Source organism: Boleophthalmus pectinirostris, unplaced genomic scaffold, assembly GCF_026225935.1.
Source record: "Boleophthalmus pectinirostris isolate CB_2022bp ecotype Guang Dong unplaced genomic scaffold, ASM2622593v1 HiC_scaffold_18, whole genome shotgun sequence".
Classification (NCBI taxonomy): Eukaryota; Metazoa; Chordata; class Actinopteri; order Gobiiformes; family Gobiidae; genus Boleophthalmus; species Boleophthalmus pectinirostris.
In genome coordinates, this window is record NW_026571133.1 from 13,863,232 (window position 1) to 13,890,647 (window position 27,416).

General features: G+C 38.1%; 1 protein-coding gene across 1 annotated transcript in view; it reads left to right on the plus strand.

The window, feature by feature from the left end:
- LOC110161404 (metabotropic glutamate receptor 8-like) overlaps positions 1-26,384 on the plus strand; it is a 281,793-nt gene extending 255,409 nt beyond the window's left edge. Inside the window, 3 exon segments of the mRNA XM_055154099.1 lie at positions 19,051-19,191; positions 20,175-20,280; positions 26,335-26,384. Coding sequence (XP_055010074.1) covers positions 19,051-19,191; positions 20,175-20,280; positions 26,335-26,384 — 297 coding nt within the window.
- The last annotated feature ends 1,032 nt before the right edge of the window (positions 26,385-27,416 follow it).

Genomic DNA, 27,416 nt, shown 5'->3' on the forward strand with positions numbered 1-27,416 from the left:
TCTCAAGTCTTAGTCCATTTTATCAAGTCAAGTCTCAAGTCCTAAAAATAGTGACTCAAGTGTGACTCGGGTCTAAGTCACAACTTGCAAGTCCCCACCTCTGCAATACAATACATTACATCAACATTGGGACTAAGACTAATCCAGGAACTAAACCTGGACCAAACCAGGACTAGAACAAGACCAAACTAAAGTTCTGATTAGATCCACGATATATCTTTAGCTGTTGATCTGATATATCGGTCTATTTCTACTATGTATACCAACAATACAAGTGATTGTCTGTGTGCATATCCATGGACCTTTTCCTTGAAGTCTGTTGTCATGGAAATAAGTTTAGCTCTCAGTATCCCATCTATCAAAGATGTCACGGTGTGATGTTTGGGGTGAAGACTGCGTGGTGCATGTGAACAAGAGCTGTAGTCACAATTTAGTTGCAAAAACAAACTTTCCATCAATCTTTATTCAACATCCTGTGATACCAGTACAGTTTTGTCAAACAGAAGATCGTGACCATGAATCCTGCACTAAAAGATTGAGACTGTCCTTGCACCACCACTTACACAACTAAGTGAGAAGAAACTAAAAATGCTTGCAAATTTGAAACACAAAATGGCTCTACCCTGCCATGTTGCTGTTCTGTGCTGGTTTCACTTGTTGCAAAAAGCCTGTGTATGTCCTCTTTCATGTGTTATTCCCACAGGACATTATTGCATCACAGAAAACAAGGCCGTGACAACAAGTGCGCTGAGACTTCCCCCCTTGTGTGTCTCTGCTTTCTGTACTCTGCGTGAGTCCTCCCTTCATCTCCCCGGTGTTTGTGCCCTGTCTCCTTGCCCTTCAAATCGCCTTTAAGTCCAATTGTTTGTATATTTATTTTTGCCTCTTACTCAAAAAATCTCTCGGTTACTCTGTGACTTCCTCAAATGTGAATTGTGTACATTTTCTGGTGGAGACAGCAGGTGATGCCACAGGGCCATGTCAGATCTGTGGAGAGGCGAGCCCACTCAGTTTTTAAGTAAATAAAAGCCCATGTAACTCAAGATGGATACATTTAATGCCATATGGACTTTCCAGACAAAGCAATATCATCTCCATGAAAACAAGCAGGTGGTGGACCCTTCACTGGAAAAGCTACACAGTGCACCTTTAAATCTTAAGCTAACAGCTAGAATACTAACTGCGCACTTCTTGTTTCTCTGAAAACAAAAGCTTTATAATTAGATGCAGACAGAACACAGTGGACTTATTCTGACCAGAAGAGCTGCTTATAATATATATCATTACTGGGGCAAGACAGTTTGGGCTCAGATGCATGGGGGAAAAAAAACTGTGGTACAGGCCCTTTAAGGCTTTGTTCTGTTATGTTTAGCAGGGAAGTTGTCTTTGATTTCACCAGCCTGTTCTTGCACGGCCTTCATTTGGAAGTGCAGCTGCAATAATCACAGAAGTGCTGTAATGTCTCCCAGTGTTTTCATCTCTTGGTGAATCAGACAGAAGGAGGCGGGGCTACTGTGGGCTGATGTCCTCCTAACCTCAACTTGGTGACTTATTAATTTGCACCATACTTCAATGGGCACGGTCTCCGAGGCAGCAGGGATGTCGCAATTTAAAAGATTCTGGTTGGTCTAGTTATTACATGTTTGCAGTGATGTCACTAGGGTACCCAGATCAAGACGTTGCCTATACAATACATGCCTCAATACATAGGCCAAGATGCGATACATACCTCAATACATAGGCCATGATACAATACATATCTCAATACATAGGCCAAGATGCGATACATATCTCAATACATAGGCCAAGATACAACACATACCTCAATACATAGGCCATGATACAATACATATCTCAATACATAGGCCATGATACAATACATATCTCAATACATAGGCCATGATACAATACATATCTCAATACATAGGCCATGATACAATACATATCTCAATACATAGGCCATGATACAGTACATATCTCGATACAGTGCATTTTCAGTCCAATACAATATATTTCAAAGCAATTCTATACAGTTCAATAAAAAAAAAATAGCAAAATCATGGCTGTGATACTGTGACACTTTGTTTAAACCACTACTTGTGCAAAGTGAATATGAAACACACACACTTTAAACATCAACAAAATGTGAAAATGTCAAATGTGTCGCATTAACGAGTTTCCTTCCACTAAACAAACAACAAAACTGTAGAGCTGTAACAAAATAATTTAGTAAAATATACCAAAAAAGTGATACTGTATCATCACATTAAATTATACGATATATCAATATTTCTATATTTTTGCACACCCCTAGACATCACACTGGGGGTGTTCTACATGCATTTCTATTTGATGGAAGGTTAAGCAGTTACCATGGTGACACAAAACCCTGTCAAAAAATGTTTAATCTATAACGTAATAATAATATAATAACGTTTAGTCTGAAAACTCAAGAAAAAAGAATTTAAACAACATATTTTCAGGAGCCTGTGATCAATACGAGTGTTCATGGTCTTGTTTAGGTGTGAGAGTGACTAATTGAAAAACTAGTCCTAGATAGCTTGTGAATGTAATTTTATGTGAGAGACTTGCTAAACGGCACAAATCAGCTCACCTGTTGTGGTTCTAATCAAGTCAAGCTCTTTCTGGTCAGATTGTGTTAAAATAAAGATCAGATAAAGTCTAACTTGAGTAACAGAGGTTCTAACAGAGTAGTGCTTTCAGTTAGCTTCACACCCCCAGGGAAAGTTGATGCAAAGCAGCAAAGTATCAATATTAAAATTAACATTTAATTTAATTTTACATCTGTTTACCAATAATCTACTAAACAGCTAAATACTGCTATGCCAGGTTTGTTTTATTTAGTCTGTGTTTAGTTAAGTTAATCTCAGTACACACCAGTTACTTTAAATATATTTGATTTGGTTATATCTATTCATTTCACTTACAATTTACCTGTTACTCCACATGTTTTGGAGACAAAAGAGGGGGGCATGACCTTGGTCGGCCATAGTTCTAGCCTCTGGGGGGAGATCTTGGGCCAGACCATGTGCAGGGGCAAATCAGTTTTAGTTCTCTTGATTTGTTTGTTTAATTTTGATATTTCAGCATTTATAATTTATTTTGAGCACTGGTATTTAAAGGGGACTTAGGTCCTTGTAAGAAATTAAGCAGCACACTTTAGAAATTTTGATTAGTTATTTTTTGTAAATATGTATGTTTCATTTTTTTGCCACAAAGTCAAGGTGAGCTCAAGAATAAAATTTTTGGTGGAATAGACATTTTTGAGTCTTCCTCCTATTTTGACCACTTTGACCAGCTTCCCCTCAAATCATACCGGGTAAAACATGACTATTTTCAGTAGGGTGTTCACACTGTGTACAATTCAATGAAAGTAGAACATATGTTTAATTGATCTTCACTTCTCCTGGAAGTCAGTCGGCAAATTTGTTTCTTTTGTGAATGGTTCCACTTCCACTTGCAGCCCTATTTAATCCTTACTCCTTTTCCTCTCCTTTCACGCCAAATAACATACTCAGGTCTCCTTTCTGGAATGCAGCTTTAACCTCAACATCCTTCTATCCCCATACTCACTGTCTTTCTCTGTACCTGTCTAAATAATCGCAACCCAAACTCAACCTTCTCTATGGTCCATTTCCAGTCCCTTCTGAATTCAAAGAGAATGTAGATGGGACTTGCTGATCGGGCAAGCAATAACATAGCATGGAGTCCCTTGTATAAGTCATGTTGGCATCTGTACAGTGAAATCCTCCGCACTGTAACACAACATGACAGGCTCGATGCAGATCATTGCCGTGTGATTGTCTATTCTCTCATGTCGTCTCCACTAAACCCAGTCAGATTGGACATGTTTTTCTGCCTTTGCCTCGGCACAACCATCCACACAACTGCCATGCCTCCCTGATTCTAGTGATCAGCAAGAAATAATACATCAATCTATCTGCATCTCGTGACAAATCGCATGTACAAATGAAATAGCAATGTTTTCTTGCCATTTGTATGCAAGTTTGCGTTACCAGGCCAGCCACTATCATTATTTTTTTTCTCATCTATACAATGGAATGTGGGGTTGACTGATTAAAATGTGATTTCCAGAGGGCAGAACATAAAAGCAAAGATTGAAAACATTTTTACTGGTAACTTTGCAACGTTTTCATATGCATAGTAAACACTTCTGATATGAAATATGATTAAATGTCCAATTATAAGTTTGAGTGGTTCCAGATTGTTGAGTGGGTAAGTCCTTTTATATGTAAAGCAGCCCACTCAGAGGAACTATATTACAAAATGTCAAAATGTCTACTTAGCTTATTGGCTTTTGGCTGCTATGGATTCTAAAAAAAGAGAACATAGGGATTGGCCATGAAGAAAAAAAACAAAAACAAAACAAAAAAAAAACAATATAGATCAATCTCTAATCTTGTTCTCTACAAGATTTTTTGTTTTTGTTCTTGACAACTTGTGACTGTATTCCCTGACTGAATTCTCCATAATGCACATTCTCGTTAATTTTAGCCACATTTCTAGGGTGATCAGACATCCCTATTCACTCGGGACAGTCCCAGTTTTGAGCCCTGAGTCCCCTGTCCCATCAGATTTATCCAAAACCATTGATTTGTCGCAGTTTTATATAAGAAACCTGGTGTCCCTATTTTTGATAAATTTGATATCTGCCAACAGTAAAGAGAGATATAAATTGACATTTGTTTAGGTAAAGTACCTTTCTGTATTTTACCTAAACAAAAAAATTACCAAAACACAAAGAAAATAATAATACTGTCTCACATGTTAGTTGAGAATAAATCATGAATGGGCCGAGTGCAGAACAATTTTATTTAGTAATTGTGCATTCGTTTCACAGTTTTATTTTGACCAACCACTCTAAACCGGGGTGTCCTAGTTTTGGAAAATCTGGTCAGTATATACACTTCAGCTAAAGAAAAAAAAAAAAAAATTTCAAGGCCAAAGCAAGTTTATTTGTATAGCACAATTTGTACACAAAGTGCTTTACAGAATAATAAAGGCATTGCAGTCAAAATACAAAGACATCAAAACAAAAATAGTTTAAATTTGCATTAAAAGAGTATGAAATTTCACTATTCTCTTTCACCATATTTCCAGTGCAGCAGCAGCACCACCAGCCACCTCAGCCTCTTTCTCTCCTCCTCTTTACGAGTAAACAAGTAAAGCCATCATCATTTCCTTTCTGACTTGTTTAAAGCTAACATTGATTTATTTATTTTTTTTAAACCAGTAGATAGCTGATGCGAAACCTGTTCTCCCTTTACATGTGCTCTCTGTTCTTCTTCTGTCAGGCCAAAGCTGGCACACTGTCAGGCAGAAGTAATGTAGATACCCTCTGGTGGTCATATGTGAGAATACAACAGCTTCTTAAACATAGTAGCTTTAAACTGCTTCTTGTTGAAATATATATCATAGGTTCAGTGAGTTTAAGTCCATATGATAATCAGACTTAGACTCAGACAAACTTTATTGATCCACAAGGGAAATTATTTGGGCACAGTAGCTCACACACACACACACACACAATAACATAATAACAAAGAGCCAAAATAGAAATGGTAATAATAAATTCTAAATAAGTAGCAACAAAGATAGCAAGAGACAGACAAAAAATACATACTTATATATATAAATGTAAATGTACAGTAAATATAAAACAGAAAGATAAGTAATAAAATATAAAAATCATAGCTTTATACAAGAGGTCATAGGAAGACACTGCAACAATGATTGACAGAACATAGGGCTATCTGTTACAAAAGCGTGAGTTGTTGCACAGTTGTAGGGAGTATTATCTGTTACAAAAGCGTGAGTTGTTGTACAGTTGTAGGGAGTATTATCTGTTACAAAAGCGTGAGTTGTTGTACAGTTGTAGGGAGTATTATCTGTTACAAAAGCGTGAGTTGTTGTACAGTTGTAGGGAGTATTATCTGTTACAAAAGCGTGAGTTGTTGTACAGTTGTAGGGAGTATTATCTGTTACAAAAGCGTGAGTTGTTGTACAGTTGTAGGGAGTATTATCTGTTACAAAAGCGTGAGTTGTTGTACAGTTGTAGGGAGTATTATCTGTTACATAAGGGTGAGTTGTTGCACAGTTGTAGGGAGTATTATCTGTTACATAAGGGTGAGTTGTTGTACAGTTGTAGGGAGTATTATCTGTTTACATAAGGGTGAGTTGTTGTACAGTTGTAGGGAGTATTATCTGTTACATAAGGGTGAGTTGTTGCACAGTTGTAGGGAGTATTATCTGTTACAAAAGCGTGAGTTGTTGTACAGTTGTAGGGAGTATTATCTGTTACAAAAGCGTGAGTTGTTGCACAGTTGTAGGGAGTATTATCTGTTACATAAGGCTGAGTTGTTGCACAGTTGTAGGGAGTATTATCTGTTACATAAGGGTGAGTTGTTGCACAGTTGTAGGGAGTATTATCTGTTACATAAGGCTGAGTTGTTGCACAGTTGTAGGGAGTATTATCTGTTACATAAGGCTGAGTTGTTGCACAGTTGTAGGGAGTATTATCTGTTACATAAGGCTGAGTTGTTGCACAGTTGTAGGGAGTATTATCTGTTACATAAGGGTGAGTTGTTGCACAGTTGTAGGGAGTATTATCTGTTAGGGTGAGTTGTTGTACAGTTGTAGGGAGTATTATCTGTTACAAAAGCGTGAGTTGTTGTACAGTTGTAGGGAGTATTATCTGTTACAAAAGCGTGAGTTGTTGTACAGTTGTAGGGAGTATTATCTGTTACATAAGGGTGAGTTGTTGCACAGTTGTAGGGAGTATTATCTGTTACAAAAGCGTGAGTTGTTGTACAGTTGTAGGGAGTATTATCTGTTACAAAAGCGTGAGTTGTTGCACAGTTGTAGGGAGTATTATCTGTTACATAAGCTGAGTTGTTGCACAGTTGTAGGAGTATTATCTGTTACATAAGAGTGAGTCGTTGCACAGTTGTAGGGAGTATTATCTGTTAGGGTGAGTTGTTGTACAGTTGTAGGGAGTATTATGTGTTACATAAGGGTGAGTTGTTGTACAGTTGTAGGGAGTATTATTCGTTACATGAGGGTGAGTTGTTGCACAGTTGTAGGGAGTATTATCCGTTACATGAGGTTGAGTTGTTGCACAGTTGTAAGGAGTATTATCTGTTACATAAGGCTGAGTTGTTGCACAGTTGTAGGGAGTATTATCTGTTACATAAGGCTGAGTTGTTGCACAGTTGTAGGGAGTATTATCTGTTACATAAGGGTGAGTTTTTGCACAGTCGTAGGGAGTATTATCTGTTACATAAGGGTGAGTTGTTGCACAGTTGTAGGGAGTATTATCTGTTACATAAGGCTGAGTTGTTGCACAGTTGTAGGGAGTATTATCTGTTACAAAAGCGTGAGTTGTTGTACAGTTGTAGGGAGTATTATCTGTTACGTAAGGGCGAGTTGTTGTGGAGTTTGGTATGAATGTCTGTCTTCAGTGCATCAGTACTTGCACTTGAAGTAACTTGACGTTTTCTGTGAACAAGAAGCAGTAGTGAAAGAATACGTGGTTGATATATTTTTGTTGACTCTTGCATAAACTAGCACATCGTCTCTATTACTCTGGCATACCTTGCTCTGCTGGCGTTAAGTGAGTTTCGTATTGGCTTTATTTGGGGTACTGTCAGATTACAATATGCACAGTTTCTTGGACTGTATTACCTGCTCCAGCACTCACCCTGATCACTTCCCCCAAAGGAAATAGAATATGTTAATGTTATTACCTCACAGATACACTGGATATACGCACAGGGTAAAAATGCTCTGTCAGCCTGTGCGGGAGTTGCTTGAAAAATGTCCATTGGGGGCTGTGATAATCGCCATGATATTATGAGGGTTCACCAGCAGGGCATCTTACTTAAAGACTAATCGAGATATAACAAGGTATCTGGTCGGCAGAAATAGCTCAGAAGAGAAACTTTTATTATAAACACAAATGGGTCCCAAGAGAAGGCGATAAAATACTTTAAATGGTACACTTCAATACAGAGTGTCCAGTTTAATTTTCTAACCACTTGGGCTTGCATTAAAGCACATACACACAATTTGCACTCCTGTAGCCATATATTCATTTTTATCTTCCATATGCATCTTAATCTTTCTGGTGTTTCGAGCTGAGGCACCTTATTTTCACCCTGTGGAAGGAGGAAGTAGTTATTTTAATGTACCTATTTTGTTCTCTCAAATCTTTTAGCACATTAATGTCAAGATGCATTCACGTTCATGCCGAGCTTTAGATGTGAAACTGGGATGGTGTGTCCAAGCACAGTCAATCAGAATGCTGCTTTCTGCTCTTACTTTCTGGTTAATGAAAGAAACAGTATTTACTAATTTTTGAGTGGAAAAAAAAGGGTACTTATGGATACGTGTGGTCCTCGGAAACTAAAGAACATGTTTTTCCGAGTTGAAAAGATAACCCCAGCTGTGTATAGATGAATGTTAATCAGCTGAATGAGTGAATCTAATGTGTATACCCGCCGCTAATGAAAGAACATGGATGAATTGTTGCATCTCTGTTGTGCATGACCAATGTAAAGATTGCCATGACAAATAATCGTTAGAAAGAAGCATCACATGGAATACACCTTCATCAAGACGAGAGCCTATATTCTTCTACATCCTGTCCTCTGCTGTCTTTTCAAACTTAAACCATTTAAAAAAAACATATTACATTAGTCTGTGTTATAATGTAGTTTCCTCATCACAAACATACCTGGAGATGTGTTTTATTTCATCTGTACATGCTTAACATACTAATCCTGCATAATTAGGCTGAGTTCTTCTCTCTAACAGAAAATGCACTCTTTCACCTTGTGATGTCGTGTGGAAATACAGCAAGTGCTCCACTGTGTTTTTGAGCTCCAGACACCTTAACTAGAATCATTTGTAGGATGCCAGCCTTAAGCCCAATTTATGGTCGTGCATCAGATCATCTGCGTCATGATGCAGAGTCTGAGTCGCTGTGAACCCCCTCTGCAGAGATTCTACTTTGACCGATGTGCATCTCCAAAATTTTCTGAGTACATGTCGAAACAACGCAGACAATAAGGGCTGTGATTGGTCCTCTCCACCATCACTCTACATACATTTCTGGTTCTCTGTTTTCCTACTCATTTTGTATTCACATTGTGTAAACATCATTTTTAAATCCTAGCCTTCTAGAGTTATGGTGGTGAATTACTTTGCAGTGCACAGAACTCGACACAGATCCATAAATCAAAAATGATGATGACAAGCTGACGCCTTTAGAATGGCCAAACTCTATTGACCAAAAGGAAAAAGGTTGATGTTAACTTGAAAACTACCATTACATGACATCACAAGATGGAACAGAGCATTTTTGCTTTACTCAAACATGTGTCAATGAAACAAAATAGAGTTTTTTTGTTTGTTTGTTTATTAAGTAACAGCATTATAACATGGCTTAAAGCTCACAAGAGTCAATTTTGTGTAAAATAGAACCTTTAAAATCATCTTTTGTCAACAGCATTGTTTTATCCTCCTTTACCCACACCTCTTTTTTTCCTTCTCTCTCTCCTCTTTTCTTCTCTCATGAAGCCAAAAGCCTGTGTAAATGTTTTAAACCTTAAGGGAACATGCCGTACGCAGCCAGCCGCAGCTAATCGCCTGCTTCCTGAGTGTGACTTTTGGGATAATAGTGCGTTCTTTCGTTGCACACATTTGAGCTATTATCATCTGTGGACCATGAGCCTCCAAGCGCCTCTAGTGTGTGTCTGTGTGTGTGTGTGTGTGTAGCTTTGTGTAGAGATTGTGTGTCTTTGTAACTAACAGCTGGGAGCCATGTCCGTGGACCAAAGGCTACGTGTAATGGAAGAGGCTATCATTGCCGTGGTGACTGTTGTTGTGATAAGAACATGCACTGCTTGGGGGAATCTCTGTGTCCTCCTCATTCACTGGTTTTGTGAATGGTTGTTTTACTTCTGTCCTTGCTGCCCCATGTAACCTGTCTGGTGCTGGATACGCCACCTTCTTGTTTCCTGTTGCTTTGTCTGGAGTACTTTACAGAATCTATGCATATATCAATCACATATGTATATTATATAGCTAAAAAAAATTAAATAATCCAGATAAGTGCAAGAAAAATGGATGGACTGTGAAATATTCTTGGCAGAGCAATAACATCTCCAGGCAAATTACATAATGGACTTTACCAGAAATGTTATAGTGCACCTTTAAATCATCACTCTACTCAATAAATAATATATATTTTTTCATTTGAAAGTATAAACGTGGTCTGTTGTGTTTAAAAAATGCAAGAATTATGAAAAATTGCACTTATTGCACTGGCTATATAGTCGAAAACGCTGGTATTTATGTAGTTTATGTAGTTTCCACAATGGTGATTACTTTTTATAGCAATTCTGTAAAAGTAATTACAAGATACTATACCCTAGAACACCGATCTGTTCCTGTAATACAACCCTATATTGATTGTTTTATCAGCACAACTCAATCTTGTGCAATATATTAGCTGTTGGAAGCAAAACATTATGAAAAAGAATTGAATCAAACCAAAACAAACCCTCATTTTGCTCCATTGTATTGCGTTGAATGGTGCCTCTTTGTTGCTAAATTTCACACATTTGTTCAGTTGCCGTGGTGCACAAAGCAGCTCAGAGTGAGATGTGAAATGTAAACTGCAGAGATGGCCTGTGGGGGAGCTCTAGGCTGGCACACCTCTGACCAAAACATTCAGGTATTCTAACAGAGAGTTCATTTAAATTAATAGTGACAAATGTCCAATAACAAAAGGGCCAGGTCTGTTAATATTATATGTGGATGATGGCTGTTTAAAGACTGTTTGGCTGTGGTTTGTGCTTTGATGCCTGTGGCTACTGTCAGTTTTCTCAGCTCTCAGCTCCAGGCAAAGCAGTGTGTGGTGAGAACTCATCATGAGGTGGAAGAGGTCGAGCTTTAAGTACATTTTTGTATTTTAGGTGAGTCTCATTGTATATACAGACATTGGAGCTTAGCAAACAGTGGATAATACTGTAACTTTTAAGGTTAGTGGATGGTCTGCTACTGTGTTTTTATTGCTGTGTCTGGAATATTCCACAGTATGGCATTTACATTGTCTGTCTTGCATATCTATCTTATGTTTATTTCCTACGGGTGTTTTTATTGTTTCACAAATTTGACCTGCAACCTGACTTGATGTTGTCCACTAGAACAGTTACATAATGCTCCTTTAAATATATGCTATCTAAAAATCTTTTGGTCTTCCAGCACCTTTGACCTCTGCATCACTTTCCCATTCACCATCTTCTCACAAGTCAGATCCTTCAACAACCTGACAAGACAAAGTGTTTGTATTAGCTTAAAAGTGCCCACAAATGAGACACATTTTAAAGTCTAATAGAAGATCAATTAGTCTTGTTTTGGGGCTGAATCTTTTGCATCTATTTACACTAATTCCTTATCTAAATTACAAGAAAAAGCATCATTTCAGTGTAATTGCACATGGCATTTGGTCAGCACTTTGTGCCATTAGCAAATTTGTTTGTTAATGATAGCTTTTCCTTTAATCATGTAAAAACATTCAGCGACCTAAAACACTCCCAACTGATTCATTTAGATTCAAATTATATATTGTTTGTCTTTTCATTTGACAACAACTTTCAATTTGAAATAAAACACAAATCCATGAAATACTAATACTACTTTTATGCAGTAATCAACGTTTGCCAGAAATGGCATAACTGTAAGTAAATAATTTTGATACATAAAAGTTATAGTGAAAGTAGGGATGGGCAAGATTAGTCGATTAATCGATTATTGATCATTAAGAATTTCATCGATTACGTTCATTTTCATCGACAAACTGAATGTAGGTTGCTGTGCGTAGTGTGACCACACAGGGGTTCGTACATGTAGCTCTCTGCACTCAGAAGGAGCGAGCAAACACAAACAGTCGGTCAGTCTGCAAGTACCGAAGCGCAAATGCGTATTTAACGATGACTTGTACAAGAAATTCCACGCTTTCCGTTCCGGTCGGGACAAGTGTGAGGCCATGTGCACAGTGTACAAAGCAGCACATATGTTTCGCTGTCCAATGGGAAAAAGTTCACCAGGCCACCAAAAACATGAAAAAGCTTTGCCAGGTGAGAGTCGCGCAATGTCGATGACGAGTCCCCACCTCCCACCCCCCGTACGGTGTCCTGGTTTTGACAAACGCAAATATGGTCACACTAACCTGTATTCCACTGAGTCATGTCCTTCAATCCAACAGAAGTTGACCGCATCAGCGACACAAGAGGTTTTTTTTTTTCCTTCGCTTAGTTTATGCAAATTAGCCATGCGGTTTAAGATTAGTTTCTGTGAGTTGCACAAAGCTTATAATCTCAAACGGGCTGATGTGGCTCTAGAGTGGTTACGGTTTGTATGTCATAAAGTTGAATTTATTTATGCAGATTAGTAGTGCAGATAGTAATAATAATGATGATAAATTTTAATCTAAAAACGTTTATGATTAATCGATAATCGATCGTTAATTCTCCCGACGAATTAAGAAAATTTAATCGAATTCCCATGCCTAAGTGAAAGTAAGTTGAAAAGTGTCAAAACACTCTCCTGTCTCTACTTCTCCTTCTATCTCTCTTTCCAGTCTCTCCCTTTCCTCCTCTCCTCTTGTCTCCCCTCTTCTACCCCTCGCATCCCTCTTTTCTCTCTATATCCTTACTCTCTTCTGGTCTTCATCTATTCTCTCTTATTTCTTCTGCCACACTTTCTCTTCTTTCCCCTCATGCCTCTATCTCTCTCCCTTCTCCATCTCCCCTATATCTCTCTCTGTCTCTTCCTCTCCTCCTTCTTTCCTCTCCTCTATGTACCCCTCTCCACCCCCTTCTCGCCCTCCTCGCTGTCCCTCTCTCCTCTGTGCTGTCTGCTGCTGTGTACTGTAGCCGGCAGCAGCAGTAGTAGGAGATGGGACTTGTGTGTTGGGAGCTTGTCAGTGGTGTCAGGGGGTGGCTGAAGTCTGTCATTATCACTGTCCTCCTCCAGCTCCTCTGTGGGCCCACCGCTACTGTTCAACTCACTGCCTTCGTTAGGAACTACCTCTACTCCATAACACAGGGAGTAATCAAACTGAATACATGTAAACGTATTTTGCATGTATATCTATCAAGTATGAAATGAATGTACCATATACCAGTGATATATGTCCTTGCTTCTTAGACATCAGACCGTATAATATCTCAGTCTGACAGTGCTTGTGGCTACCTGTCAGCTGAGGAGATGTGCTCTGCTTACAGCTCTCTATAACCCAATACTGTCTCTTGGAGTTGCTACTATATGATGTTCTGTGCGTTAACTATACTGTACAGATCCTTGAATCCTCGACATCATCCTTAACAAGTGTTTTTGAAGTTGGCATTTCTTCATTTTCAGATGTTAAGAAATATAATAACAGGTGTAGGCATCGTGTTGAATTTCTTATCTGTGCTTTTTTCTTAGTAGTTAGTGACTCACAGTTTAAAGTTTATAGATAATATTTGACAAAGAATGTATCATTGGCTTCCCGTATTTGTTAAAATTTCAATAACCAATTTTAAACCCAAAACGTAAGCTTAAAAATATCAGGAATGACACATAGTCTCACTGAATGTATAAATGGTGCTGCAGCCCATTTCCTCTCATCAAATATTAATGCTTTATGTGAATGCAGGAGTGAAGCAAAAAGTAAAAAAATAAATAAATAAATTGGGCAATTGGTAAAAAACCTGGTCAGCTCGCACATTTTAAAAAGTAATAAAAAAAAAACAAAAAGAACAAATGAATACATAAATAACCACTTTTTAAACCCAAAACAGCATATCAGGAATGGCATACTGTCTTTCCAGTTAATTTATTTCTCGTGGTGGAACCCATTTCTTGCTATCAAACATTTATGCGTTCTGAGGGTCCAGGGGTGTAGCAGAGAATGATGGTTACAAACAACTTGGTCGGCCATCCTTTTCTTCAAAAAGGGTTTTTAAAGTTAAAGGTCCTATAGTATATTATGCAAAATTGACTCGTGTGAACTTTAAGCCATTTTACAATGTTGTTACTATATCAAAAACTTACCTGAAGTTGTGTTTTGTTTAATTTACAAATGTTTGAGTAACCCTTTATTATCAATCTGTCTACATCTCCAAAGCTCAAAATGTTCTGTTCCACAAAGACTGCGTTCAGACTGCAGCCTGAATTAACCCAAATCCGATTTTTTGGCCCCTTATGTGACCTGTATCTGATCTTTTAATGACAGTCTGAACGACACAGATCCGATTTTTTCAAATGCGACCCAGGCCACTTGGATATGTAATTCTGAAACCGATACATATTTGATCTTTTGACATGCGACTTCAGTCTGAACGGCCAAAGCGCATCCATCCGACCTACACAAGCCACAAACGATGTCATGTAGTGATGGTGTTCGCGTTATCAGCTACCTTTTACATTGAGTTTAATTAAGATAGGCAATTTCAGAGCTGAAATTATTGAGTGAATATGTATGTAGATTTAAAATAAAGTGGAGTACTTCCTGAATTATAACATGACATCACAAGGTGGAACAGAGTGTTTTCTGTTTGAGAGAAGAACTCCGCCTAAATATCCAGGATTATTGTGTTAAGCATGTGTGAATTAAACAAAACACAACTCCAGGTGTGTTTTTGATGAGGAAACAAAATTATAACATATATTAGAAAATAGCATAACATGGGCCCTTTAACAGTTCATTCTCTTTCACTTATCGGCTAATCACAGAGATTCATTGTACATTTGTTGCTCTTATTTTGAGCTTTAGATAAATAATAATAAAAGTACCCTTTACGCCATTGTCGCCAATTCAACCTTGAACACTAGCCCACTGTTAATCAACATTAGATGATCAGTACATGTTTTTATTCCTTGTTTTGAGTGGAGTTGTTGAAGTCACTGACCAATGCATGAACTTGTACCCTCCACTCTGTATAAATTTTGATGGTTTGGTGAGAGAACGGGACGAGAGGTGGAGGAGGTCACCCAAACACACAGCGAGCCGACTACGACAGGCTTTTTAGGCATGCCATTTCCTCCAGGAGCTCATTATGGTACAGTCCACAGCAGCAGTCAGGGAGCAGGAACAGAGGTCATATGCAAGGAGATGCTACAAGTTTGAGGAGGAGGAGGAAGAAGAGGGTGTCTTTGGAAAGATAAAATGTGGTGACAACTTATTTGCGCAGAAGTACAGATGGTTTGAGACTTCCTGTCAGTTGTCAGTTTCTGATAGCTCTGAGCGTGATGGAATTTTGGTATTTTCTGCACTTTTCTTAACAAAAATGTGTCACATAAGTCATGTCCCAAGAGTAACAAATCTTTTGCTATTAATAAAAACACTATGGTGTAATGGTCACATTTTTCTATTGTGCTTTTCCACCCTCAAGGCACTTTACATCAAGGAACCACTCACCCACTCACACACATTTGTACAGTAGTGTACGCAGACACTAGAGGTGAGGTGGGTTAAGTGTCTTGCCCAAGGACAACAACAACATCATCATCTGTGGGAGTTGGAATTGCACTGCCTCTATCAATCATGTTTATGTTGAAAACGGGATTCGAACCACAACTTTTGGATCGATGGCCAAACACTCCACAAAAACTGAACTACTAACATCTCTTTACTGCAGTGCTTCTCAATTATTTTCTGTCACACACCCCCAAGAAGAAGAAAACAGACAAGTGGACAAATCGCACCCTCGCCTTCAGTAGCCTACATATGAGAGCAAATGTTTTAGTCACGTCTATGTTATGACTCAGCTCTGCTAAAGACAGGGGAAGTAACAAAATAACCAACATGTAAAAATGGTAAAACTAGTTGTGATTTATTTAAAGGAATTGTTAAGGTAAAGCTAACAAAAAGGGTATTTTTACAATAATTAACAAAAGAGGCTTTAAACAGAGTAGCAAAATTCATGTAACTAAAAGTAGGCTAACTAAAAACAGTATACAAAATGACTACAGAAAAACAAAACCAGTCTCAATTAAGTCACACAAACGACTAGTGTCTCAATTACAAAATTATCAAGCACAACACAAGAGACACAGCAAGTGCACAGCAAAAAGTGGAGTGTTAAAATTGACTCTCACAGAATCAACTTTAACATTTTCTCAGAGTTTATAAGAGTCCAATCTGTTCTAGAGTTAATTTAACATTTTTGGAAATGTTAATTAAGTAACACTGGACCAAAGTTCCTGTTTAATCCTGAAATCCAGAGTTATATTAATGTTTTGAGAGTAAATAGATAACACTTAGAGTAGAGTTATTCTGATTTAGCTAAACAACACAGAGGTGTTTTATTTTTTATTTTATTTTTACTTTATTTTAGTTCATTTAAGATGAAATTATGTACAAAACTGGTTCAAACTGGTCTTCTCTCACAAGAGTTTGAAGTGGCGAATGGGAGGAGCCAAATTAACACTAAGGAAGTTGAATTAACACTAGAGGAAGTTGAATTAACCTCAACCAAATCAACTCTGACAAATAACCCCAACTCAAACCCCCATTTAACTTTCAAATAGATAAAATAACACTTTTGGTGTTAAAAACAACTCTGAAATATCTCACCCTAAAATTTTAACCCTCCATTTTTTGCTGTGTGGCATGCAGCCCACAGATGGAACAGCAGCCCTGAGGGGCAGGGGGCGGGTCCTTTTATAGGGCCGGTGCTGCAGGTATAAGCCCAGGATTGGCCAGGTGTCAGCTAGGGAGGAACCAGGTGCCAGCTTCAGTTGAACCCACCAGTCACAGCAAAGGTCTGGATATGGAGGCTTCCACACACGCACGCATGGATCAAAACAGATATGGCTGTAGGAGGAGCTGGAGGCCCGTGCCCGTAACAGACTCCAAATATGTCCGTCTGTATTCCGCGCTCTGCTCACCAGCGTCTTGAGGCGGTCCGCTCCTGTGTCCTCCTTGTCTTTAAAGATGTCCATGTTATGTTATAATCCGGCAGTATCAGCTCCTTGGCTATTTAGTACATCACCTTATATGATACTAACAGTCCTTGCTGGTTTACTTACTGAAGTAGCAGTCACAAAGCGGGATGATCGTTGGCAATATTCCTCACATTTTCGCTGAAAAAACTCAAGCAGCTTATCAGGGTGACTGGGATGTAATGTCTTTAAGCGACACCGTAATTTATTTGGCTTCCGCTGCCATCATTTTTAGGCACAGTAAACACAGCGGTCTTTCCTCATTTCACACTGTAGTCAAACTGAAGCCAAGCGCTACATACTCTTTATGTACAGTTTGTTCTCTGCACTTCATATCACCTGCTCTGTGCTGTGTGTGCGAATGCTCGGTGCAAAAAACCCGACTCTCTAGCGCTAATACTCCCTGCACACACTCTGACAATGAGAGCGTCACTGCCAACTAGTGTAGTGGATGTGCAATTACACTAATACGGAAAATGTATTTGAGAAGGACTGCTTTACTGCAATACTGTTATAACTGTCACAAATATTTATAAAGTCTACATTTCCTCTTGAACTTTGAGATGCTTTGTAATTAGCTGTAAAAACATCATTAGCACAAACAGTGATTTATGTAGACATGCACTAAAGTTGTATGGGTCAGTGTATTCACGAAAATATATTGTACCATACATTAAAGGCGATGTACCTGTCTTAAAAACATGAAAAAGATAACGTAGTAATTTGCAGTGGTCCAGTTATTCCTTCCTTGCCTGATGCATTCTGAGCATCCTATTCACTGAAATGAGTTTATAAACACTTTTCAGAGGCCAGAGTGAAATTTTCCATCACGGTAATTCTAATAACTTGCATGGTTCTTGAGTCTTTGACAGTAAAACACAATTAGATGCAGTCAGTACACAGCTGACTTATACTGACCCCAAGATCTGCTTATACAATATATCTGTACTGAAGCAAGATACATTTTGCTCAGATACATGGGAAAAAAATCAGGTAGAGGGCTTATAAACACATATGCTAGAAATGGTTCAGGAATGAATTTAAGTGAATGTGATTTGCCTTGTCCTATGTAACTTTGAACTAAATTAAAAAGCAATTCTTTATTAATATAATATAACATAACCTAATGTATTTGTATATACGTTTGGTTCAGAATCTTCAGGACCTTTACAAAGCTGTTAAAAGTTTTCCTGTCATTGGTCCACCCCTCTTCCTTCCTCTCTGTAATCTGTGTTTTTCAATGAGCACACGGGCTGTTGCATCTCTTTATAGTGACAATATTTCCACATAGTGTCTCATGTGTCATTGCAGCTGTCACCACGGAAACTACAGGCTCATTTAAGTTGTGTTCGAACATCCTTTATCTTTACATGTTGTTTTTGCCCTTCGCTGTCTGTCCTCCCGTCCTCGGCAGCAGCATTTAGGTTTTAGTGTTTGGTCGATTACACAGTGGTGGGAACAGGACTAGAAATTTGTACCAACATTTTTTACTTGGCTGAAAATTAGTCAATTACAAGCGAGGGAGAGAGGGAAAGAGTTACTTTATTGATCCCAAGGGAAATTCAAGTTTTGGTGCAGTTTGCAATTTTTTTTGGTTGGTAATAAAATGGTAATTCCTTCAAAGTGTTTCCTCTGGAAGGTCTTCTGCCACATTTGCTGCCAAATATTGTGTAAAAATCCTGTAGCATTTCAAATGTGCATAGCCTGCTCCCAATCAGGGCAGGCGGTGCAGTGCTGTTATATTTTTAGAGAGAAAGGGACAAAGACAGCTGTAATTTGAGATAAATGGGACTTGAACTGTACTTCATAACACAAATTATTTCAGCAGCTCATAACAATTGCATGGCTAGAATTATACTAAAACAAATAACTAAAAAAAAACAAAAAAAACAAAAAACTAATTTACAGTTAATGTGAGTATTTGTACTTAGTTTCCTCTCATCCCTCCGATTACCTGATGAACACTATTAAAACAATGTGATGAATAACAGTGTGCATTGCTGTGTGTTTCAGATGTACATCCAGACCACCACTCTGACCATCTCCCTGAGCCTGTCTGCCTCTGTGTCTCTGGGGATGCTCTACATGCCCAAAGTCTACATCATCCTCTTCCACCCCGAGCAGAACGTGCCCAAGAGGAAACGCAGCTTTAAGGTAGGTAACTATTCATTATTGATTATTCATTGACAATTAGCACTTGCTTTGGTGTGCACAGACATTTATAGTGATCCATTAGCTTTTACCTTTCACAAGTGTATGGAGCTGTACTGTCATGGCCCCTTTAAGGCACGCCAAGGTTCAGAAAACGTCTATACGTTTTATCCCCATATACTTTTCCAAGATTCACATATTAAGGTTAAAAACACAGTGATCGAGGCTAACCTACATCTCCTCACATATGACCCACTACATGTTACTAATGTACATAACAGCACCGCCAACATGTTGGTCTGTGAATCTGACTAATGCATGCTATCCCCTACATGCTATCTTACTTCTAATATTAAAGACGCACTGTGTAGCATCTGCTACCTGCTTGTGTCCATGAAGCTGTTTATGGTATTAAACTTAAATGGTATATCTCCATGAAGATGCCACCAGGCTAAGAAACAGGTTGGAAAAGGATGTTTGTCCTCTATACAAGAATGTATGTTTTCAGGCAGTAAAAACATGTGTAATTGTAATGTAAACACAAGAGGTCGATATTGTATGTCTGAGGCCGTACTGTGCAACATTCCAGGCATTCCATTAACATGGCCATACAGACAAGATAGAGACGCCTCTACAAGAAAAGTTACAGAGATCCATTAAAGTTCTTGGGAAAAATGAATGGGAAATTTACTAAAATACCAACACTATGACACTACACTTCTTGTTTGGCTCTGCTCTCTTTCTCCCTTTCTCACTCTCCCTCCCTCTCTCTCTGTCCTCCCCACCATACCTCTGTCTCTCTCTCCCTCTCTCCCTCTCCCTCTCTCCTGCTCTCATCTCCATCACAGCCCACTGTTTCCTGTACAGTTTTACTTGATTCTTGCAGTGTACATGGCACACAGCAGCAGACAGTAGTGTGGGGCAATGGTTTTACAAAATACATGTTGAACTCTTTTTGTTTTCCATGTTTTTTTCTTTTTCTGCAGGCCATCGTGACAGCTGCCACCATGTCAGGCAAACTCACCCAGAAGGGAGGGGACCGGCCCAATGGGGAAGTGAAGACTGAGCTGTGTGAGAGCATGGAGACCAACAGTGAGTAAGAGAACACCTGCCTTTTATAACTACACATATAAAAGTACCGGAGCACTAGATTAGAATAAATGCACTTTCAAAAGCCTTAAAATGTAGTTTTGTTTTTCATATTTTTCAGGAAAATCAGGCGCAGCGCTTTTAGGCTATCAAAACACTACTGTAGTGTCCAATTGAATCAGAGGCATATATTTACATCATGTAACAAGTGCAGTTTCAAAGTAGATTGAAAATTGAAAATGTAACACTTTATACAAGAACAATTTTACCTGAACATTTTAAGTGCCATTTGCATAAGCAGGAGTTTGATTATGATTATAGAGCAGTACAATAGTTCAACTTTTCAGCATTATAGCAATCAAATCATTTGGTATTAGAAGTGAACGTGGAAAAGGGCATATCTTTAAAGCAATCAGTCCAACAAGATATAAGAATATTTCAAGGTTTTAGCTGCAGCCGCCCCACACCAAAAAATTATGACTCAATTAAACACCAAAACACCTCCCAAATTATGAAGACCACTTTGACTTTGCACACAGAAGGACATTACTTCTGCTTGTGTTGGAGTGATACTGGAGTGGGCATAAATATATTTTTCTGCATTTGAATAGGCTTGGCTGGTTAGATTAGGCTATCAGTAGGCCTGTCACATTAACACATTTTGAAGTGCGATATTTTGGTACAGAGATATACTGCGATAAGCAATAATACTGGAACTACTTGATGCCACTTACACAATAACAATAATGTAAACTACCATATTTTTCGGATTATAAGGCACACTTAAAATCCTTTAATTTTCTCAAAAATTCGACAGTGCACTTTATAATCCGAGGTGCCTTATGTATTAATTCTGGTTGTGCTTATTGACCTCAAACTGATTTTTTGTGGTACACAGTGCTCAAAAATCTGTCAAAATGTTTTAGTGCGACTTTGGGAAGCTACGAAGCTGCACCTTGATAGATTGAGTAAAGCCCAATTTACAGTCCTTAGTCCAACATAAATTGACTGCATCAGCGCACAAGGAGCGAGCTGTTTTTTCAGCACTTATAGTTTATGCAAATTAACCATGTGGTTTTCGTTTCTGTAAAACATAAACAAATGTGGCAAAGCTGCATTAAACACATTATTACTCAATGTATATTTAAATCCTCCTGATAGGAAAAAAAAACAAAAACTTAAATGATCCACCCACATTCACATTCATAATCCACATTCACCAAGACAGGGAGGCAACGCAGGGCGAATTATGCCACGATCTATTAATGGATCGTGGATGCCTAAGGGATCAGTCTCAAATGTTGTCCAATTGTTTCACTTAATTCTCCTTATAATTACAACTAAAATACCTCCAATCTCCATACTTTTACAAAGAAAATGTACACACAATAAATATTGACCCTAACAATATATCCAGCTTTCTATATTGAACAATATGTGGATATAATAATTACAAACCATTGCATAGCTAAAAGTCACTGCCTGGACTTGAGTCAAACATTAGTAGCCAAATTTCAAACCAAATAATAAATAAGTATCTGTCTAGTAACTAGTAGAATGTGCACATGGACAAGTACAGTTTCGAGTGAGTGCCCTGCTTGTGGTGTGTTTGATGGCTGATTTTCCATAGGATAACGCAGCATGTGGAGCATGTGCCTTTCATATCCTGCTGCATGGACAGTCAAGCAGCACTTCAAACACTCATCTCATGTTCAGCCTCCTGCATCAGCGATCTGCACAAGAGGGGATCATCATGGCCGCCCCTGCAGTTTTAGTATTAGCATTATTATGCCAAAATACATCGTGATTTTATGATGGTCCTGATGATGACCCAGCATGGAAAAAAAAAAAAAGACAAGAGAATAGAAAAAAGAAAGAAAAGAAAAATACACAAAAATATAATTAAATACACCATCAAACCATTTTTGTTCTTTTGAAACATTCTGAATTTTTTAAAGCTTTTTGTTGCCAGATGGTAAAATTAATTTACAGTTTACATGATCAATGATATAGAGCATTCAGCGTTTTTGTGTGTGTGTATGTTTTAAAATTATTATGTGTATCATGGAAAAAAAAAAAAAGAAAGAAAAGAAGAAGAAGAAGGGAAAAAAGAAGAAAGACACTACATTATTAATGATCTAAGTAATCTTGACTTTTGAAAAATCTTCAAATTTTTATTGAGGATCCTCTAAATTTAGATTTAGCATTACTGTCAAGTTGATTATCCCTGACATGTCTGAATTCCACTCGAGCTGATGTGGACAGTGGTCTTTGGTTGAATGCATGTCTGGAGCACTAATCACAGAAGGTCATATGTTTTAACACTTTCTCTTCTTTGTATGCATATGTTTTTGACCCGGGGGCAAAGCATGTTTTCCTGTCAGCACTTCATTAGCATCACTGAAGAAAGCAGGTCAAATGGCATTCATTAAGACTCATTCATTAAGAGTAATTAGCGCTGTTTTCTGTGCCATCGCATATGCACCCACTGACAAAGCTGCATTGTTAAATGTCTATTTACTTATGTAGATCATCTTCAAAGAACATGTAGTGACATGACTTCAAAATTACGTTGAATTTATTATAAGACAAGCAATACCACCATTGATAATTTATTAATTTATTCATTATTAATACTTATTAATTTATGTTTTTTTATATATATATTTTTTGTTATTATTGACTATTTGACATTTTTTTATTGCTCAAAGAGCTAGAAAATTAGCAGCCAGGCTGGTGCCACCTAGTGCCTCCACTCTATTTCATTTCTCTCTAGGTCAGGAATCAGAATACACTAGACGGTTCGTAAAAACCCTGGAAGTGCGAGTTCAGGCACCAGCCAATCAGCAAAGAGCCATACATTCTGTATTGGCAACGATTCCCGAGATTGAGGATTTAAAGCCGGAACAGAGAGTCAGAAAGACATTATTGCCCTTCTTCCTACAGGAAAAGCTTAATATACCAGTTAGCCCCGTTAGCAGCACATTACATATGTCACGACCAAATAGCAGTGATTGGTTAAATGAAAAAAGTACCCGTCTGCCATGGAGCGAACAAATTCTAACGCTGCAAGGTCAGACGGTTTCTACAAAGTGAAACCAGCTGATGAATCAGGCTAGAAAAGTAAGACTTGACCTGAGAAGAAAATGTGGCTGGGTTGTCAATATAAGTCCTATGAGGGTAGAAGTTTATTGCAAGCTGCTACTACTGCTTTTAAAGTGGTGCTAAGCACCTAAAATCCAGCCAAACCACATTTCAAATAGAGCTGCTAAACTGGGCAGAACCTAGAGGATTAAAGGGGAGAGTGAGTGGAGAGGAGGTTTGGAAGGATAAGAACAGTGTGATTGGTCGAACAGGCATCTACACTTCAATCTCCACCTCTGCAGCCAGGTATTTGTAATCAGGTACACCAGGCTTTAATCAGGGCAGTTGTGCATGATGTCACATAATATTTTAAATTACAGTGGCAAGTGGAGGAAGCGCACACTCAATGCAAATTTTCCTAGTTTGTGCTACAATTGGCCAAAAAGCAGTAGGGACAATACAGTAGATAAGGCTACTAAAAAAAACACATATACAAGTGGCAAAAAAATTGTTTGAATGTTGTTTCCTCATCAGCAACATACCTGGAGTTGTGTTTTGTTTAATTTGCTGAGGGTGAGTTCTTCTCTCAAACAGAAAACACTTGGAACGGAGCATCGGATATGCAACCAGACTAATAATAAAGGGTTACACAGACGTGTGTGAATGAAAAAATTCAACTCTTGGTATATTTCAATGAGGTATAAATATTGTAACGTGGGTGAAAGCTCACAAGAGTATTTTTTTGTATAATTTAGGACCTTTTATCACTAACAATACTACTTCACTTAAAAAGACATTACACAAATATGATACAAGTATTGAATTCATTGGAGCAATACTATGAGAAATGTCTAGCTCTTTACCTCTTGCCCCAAGGTAGCCATTCAACGCCATTATATTCCCAGTGCAGTAAGTGAAATGTAAAACCTCAAATATCTTCTTGACATTTTTGCAAAAGGAAAAAAAAAAAAAAAAAAAAAAAAAAATCAATTGACACTTTTCTGAATGTTTGCAATGTACTTTTTTTTTTCTTCTTCTATCAAGGACTTATTTTCCCATGCTTGAGCTGGTGTGATGGAGAGTGAAAGGAGAAGTGAAAGAGCCTGCGTGAAAGCACCAGCATATAACAATGGCGCAGTTAGAGGCTGGGGCTGCTGCAAAAACATTGACATTTTCCTTGGCACGCTTGAGGGGACACGAGATGTAATGGGTTTCACAAAAGAATCTACATCTCAGGTGGAGAGGTGGCACAAACAGGAGGGAAACGCCATCACTTTTCTCACTTTCTTCATCTATTTTCCAATCCTTTGGCTTTTATATTTCAAATGGCGTCATTGGAAGAAGTACAATAGCAGGTTTTGTGATCGTGTGCTGATGTCAACTGGCTGGAATAGTTGTCGGTCCTGTCAGCTATAGAAGAGATTTATGTATGTTTGTATGTATTTATGTATTTGCAGACTTTATTGTCCTCATAGAAAAATGTGTCTCTTAAAGAAACTGTATACAACCCGCACTCTTACAGCTTTAAAAAGATACTACAGGCACAACTGAACCTCGGTTAGCAGTGCCTTGACCTGCAGATAAAGCACATACTGTATGAATCCATGTTGCCATGCAGAGCGTATTGCCTTGCCCATAATTGTAATAAAGTATCTAAAGTACCGGTCAAAAGTTTTAGAACACCCACATTTTTCCAGTTATTTATTGCAATTCAAGTCATGAAAGTTCAATGAAGAGCTTGAAATGGTACAAAGGTAAGAACTGAACAGCCAGAGGTAAAAAAAAAAAAAAAAAAAAAAGATAAAATATAACAAAACACAAGTCCAAGTTCTGCCAAAACTACCTCAGGAAAAAAAAAAAAAAAGATAGTAAGCTTGAAAGCATGGAGTGTCCAGCTCAGTCTCCAATCTTAAACCCCATTGAGCTGGTTTGGGATGAACTGGACAGAAGGACAGAAGAGTGAAAGTCAAGCAACCTACAAGTGTCAACATTTATGGGGACTTCTACAACAGACTTGGGAAGAACTTTCTGAAGAACATTTGATTTCTATTGTAAAAAGAATTCCATGAGTGTTTTGGCTACGCACGGTGGTGGCTACTTTCATGAATCAAAAGAGAATATGTTTTGGTCAACAGTAAAACAGTAAAACACTGGAAAAAGTGTGGTGTTCTAAAACTTTTGACTGGTAGTGTATGTTAATTCAGACAAGCCTATGATGTCACCAAGCTGAGAGCCAGGTCAGATGTGTGGATTGGCAACCCTGCTAACACTGAAAATGTTTGTCAATGTATGTTATTGAAAATACATAAATAAGTACATTTATACTTTAGTATTTATACCTTCTTACTGTGAGGTAATGATGTTAGCTAGTAAACAAGGGCAGGGCAGTTTCACTCTAAAAGTCCTCCCTTTGGCTCTGGACTTAGTTAACTCGGAGCATGATAAATCCTAGTGCCTCAAGCCAGGACCATCAAATCAAACATGGCTTCTGGGTGGGAGCTGAAAAAAAAAAAAAAACATCTTGATTGCAAAAACCAGTGCCCACATGACAAAATATTTTCTACAGTGAACAACGGCTGGACAAATGAGGGATTACACAGTCTACTGTAACGCCACAGTCCTGACCTGTAATTTGGTCAGCTAGAGATGAACCAGTGCTAATGAAAGGAATGCCACACTGATTTATGTGCCTACAATTTTTACTACTTACTTTGAATTATATCACCATTTATTTTTATTTACTCTTTGGTATAATATTGGGATGTGTGATCTAGTGTATTAATTGTAAAGTCATTTCCCTTATGGATAAATAAAGTCTATGGTAGAGGTTAGAGGCAGCAACTGTTCTAATCACACTTTCCAAACTTGATATAGTGGTTTGTTTTGTCTCATTATCTAAAGCATGTCTTGAACTGTGCAAGAAATATTGAAACAGTTATTAATATGTCATTTTTATCTGTCTCTCTTCAACAGCTTCATTAACTAAGACGACATATGTGAGCTACAGCAATCACGCCATCTGAGGGAATCACTGAAGGGAATGAAACGAATGGGCCTGGACACATGAATGAGAAGCGGCTTGTCTGTGGGCGGAGCCAAGCCAAAGAGCGAACCGTAGATTCATCTTCTGATTGGTCGAAGCACCGGCTGACATTCCGAGTGGCCAATGGCATCCAAGCATGAGACATTTTGTATTGTTCCACATCCAAACCACGAACAAAGTGGGACCACATAAACAGCCAATCGTTGTGCCTGCTTTCTCGCTGCTCACAGCTCATTGGTCCTACTATGAACTTACTGTTTAAAAAAGAGACAATGTGTAAAAAGTGACATGCCATAGGACACTGTGGTGGACTGAGTAAAAAAATTGACAAATGCACAAAAAAATCACAAAACAATAAAGAAGCACAAAAAACAAATGTAGACTTAATATCTAAAAAGGGCAAAGATGGGGCGGGGAGAGAGATTTAACAGATTTTAAAAGATATTTAAAAGAGAATTGTATGAGAAAATCTATGAGACTCAAAGCTGTTTGTTGTTATTCTCCTTGTAAGTATTTTTGTGGTCGTGCTGATTTTTTCATTCTTGTCTCCCGTTGTCTGATGGATCGCCCTGCATACTGAGATGAGTGTGTCCTGCTGTCTTGGCTAACCGGGTCGTAGCCTTGGGTCGTGAACCTGTACAATGCCATGGTTGAAGCATGCCAGTTTTTATACAAAAAGGAGATTTATTTATAATAAAGGAATGTTTTGCAAATGTGTAGATTGGTGTTTGTGTTTTTGAAATAATGAGATCAATGAGACTTAATAATGACCATGTGAATGCAGATCCACAATGGTACAGGGGATGATCTGTTGAGTTTTTTTCATTTAAAAATCTCAGAGATAAAAAGCAGCCTAGCGTAAATTATGATATGAAAAAAAAATATCAATGAAATATTACATTAAGTATTTTACTTTCAGTTTATTTTGGTTTGTATTAGAAGCTAGAACTTGGTGGACCATAGCACCTATCCAATTTAGAGATAAGTATATCGAAAATCATGCAACTGGTGC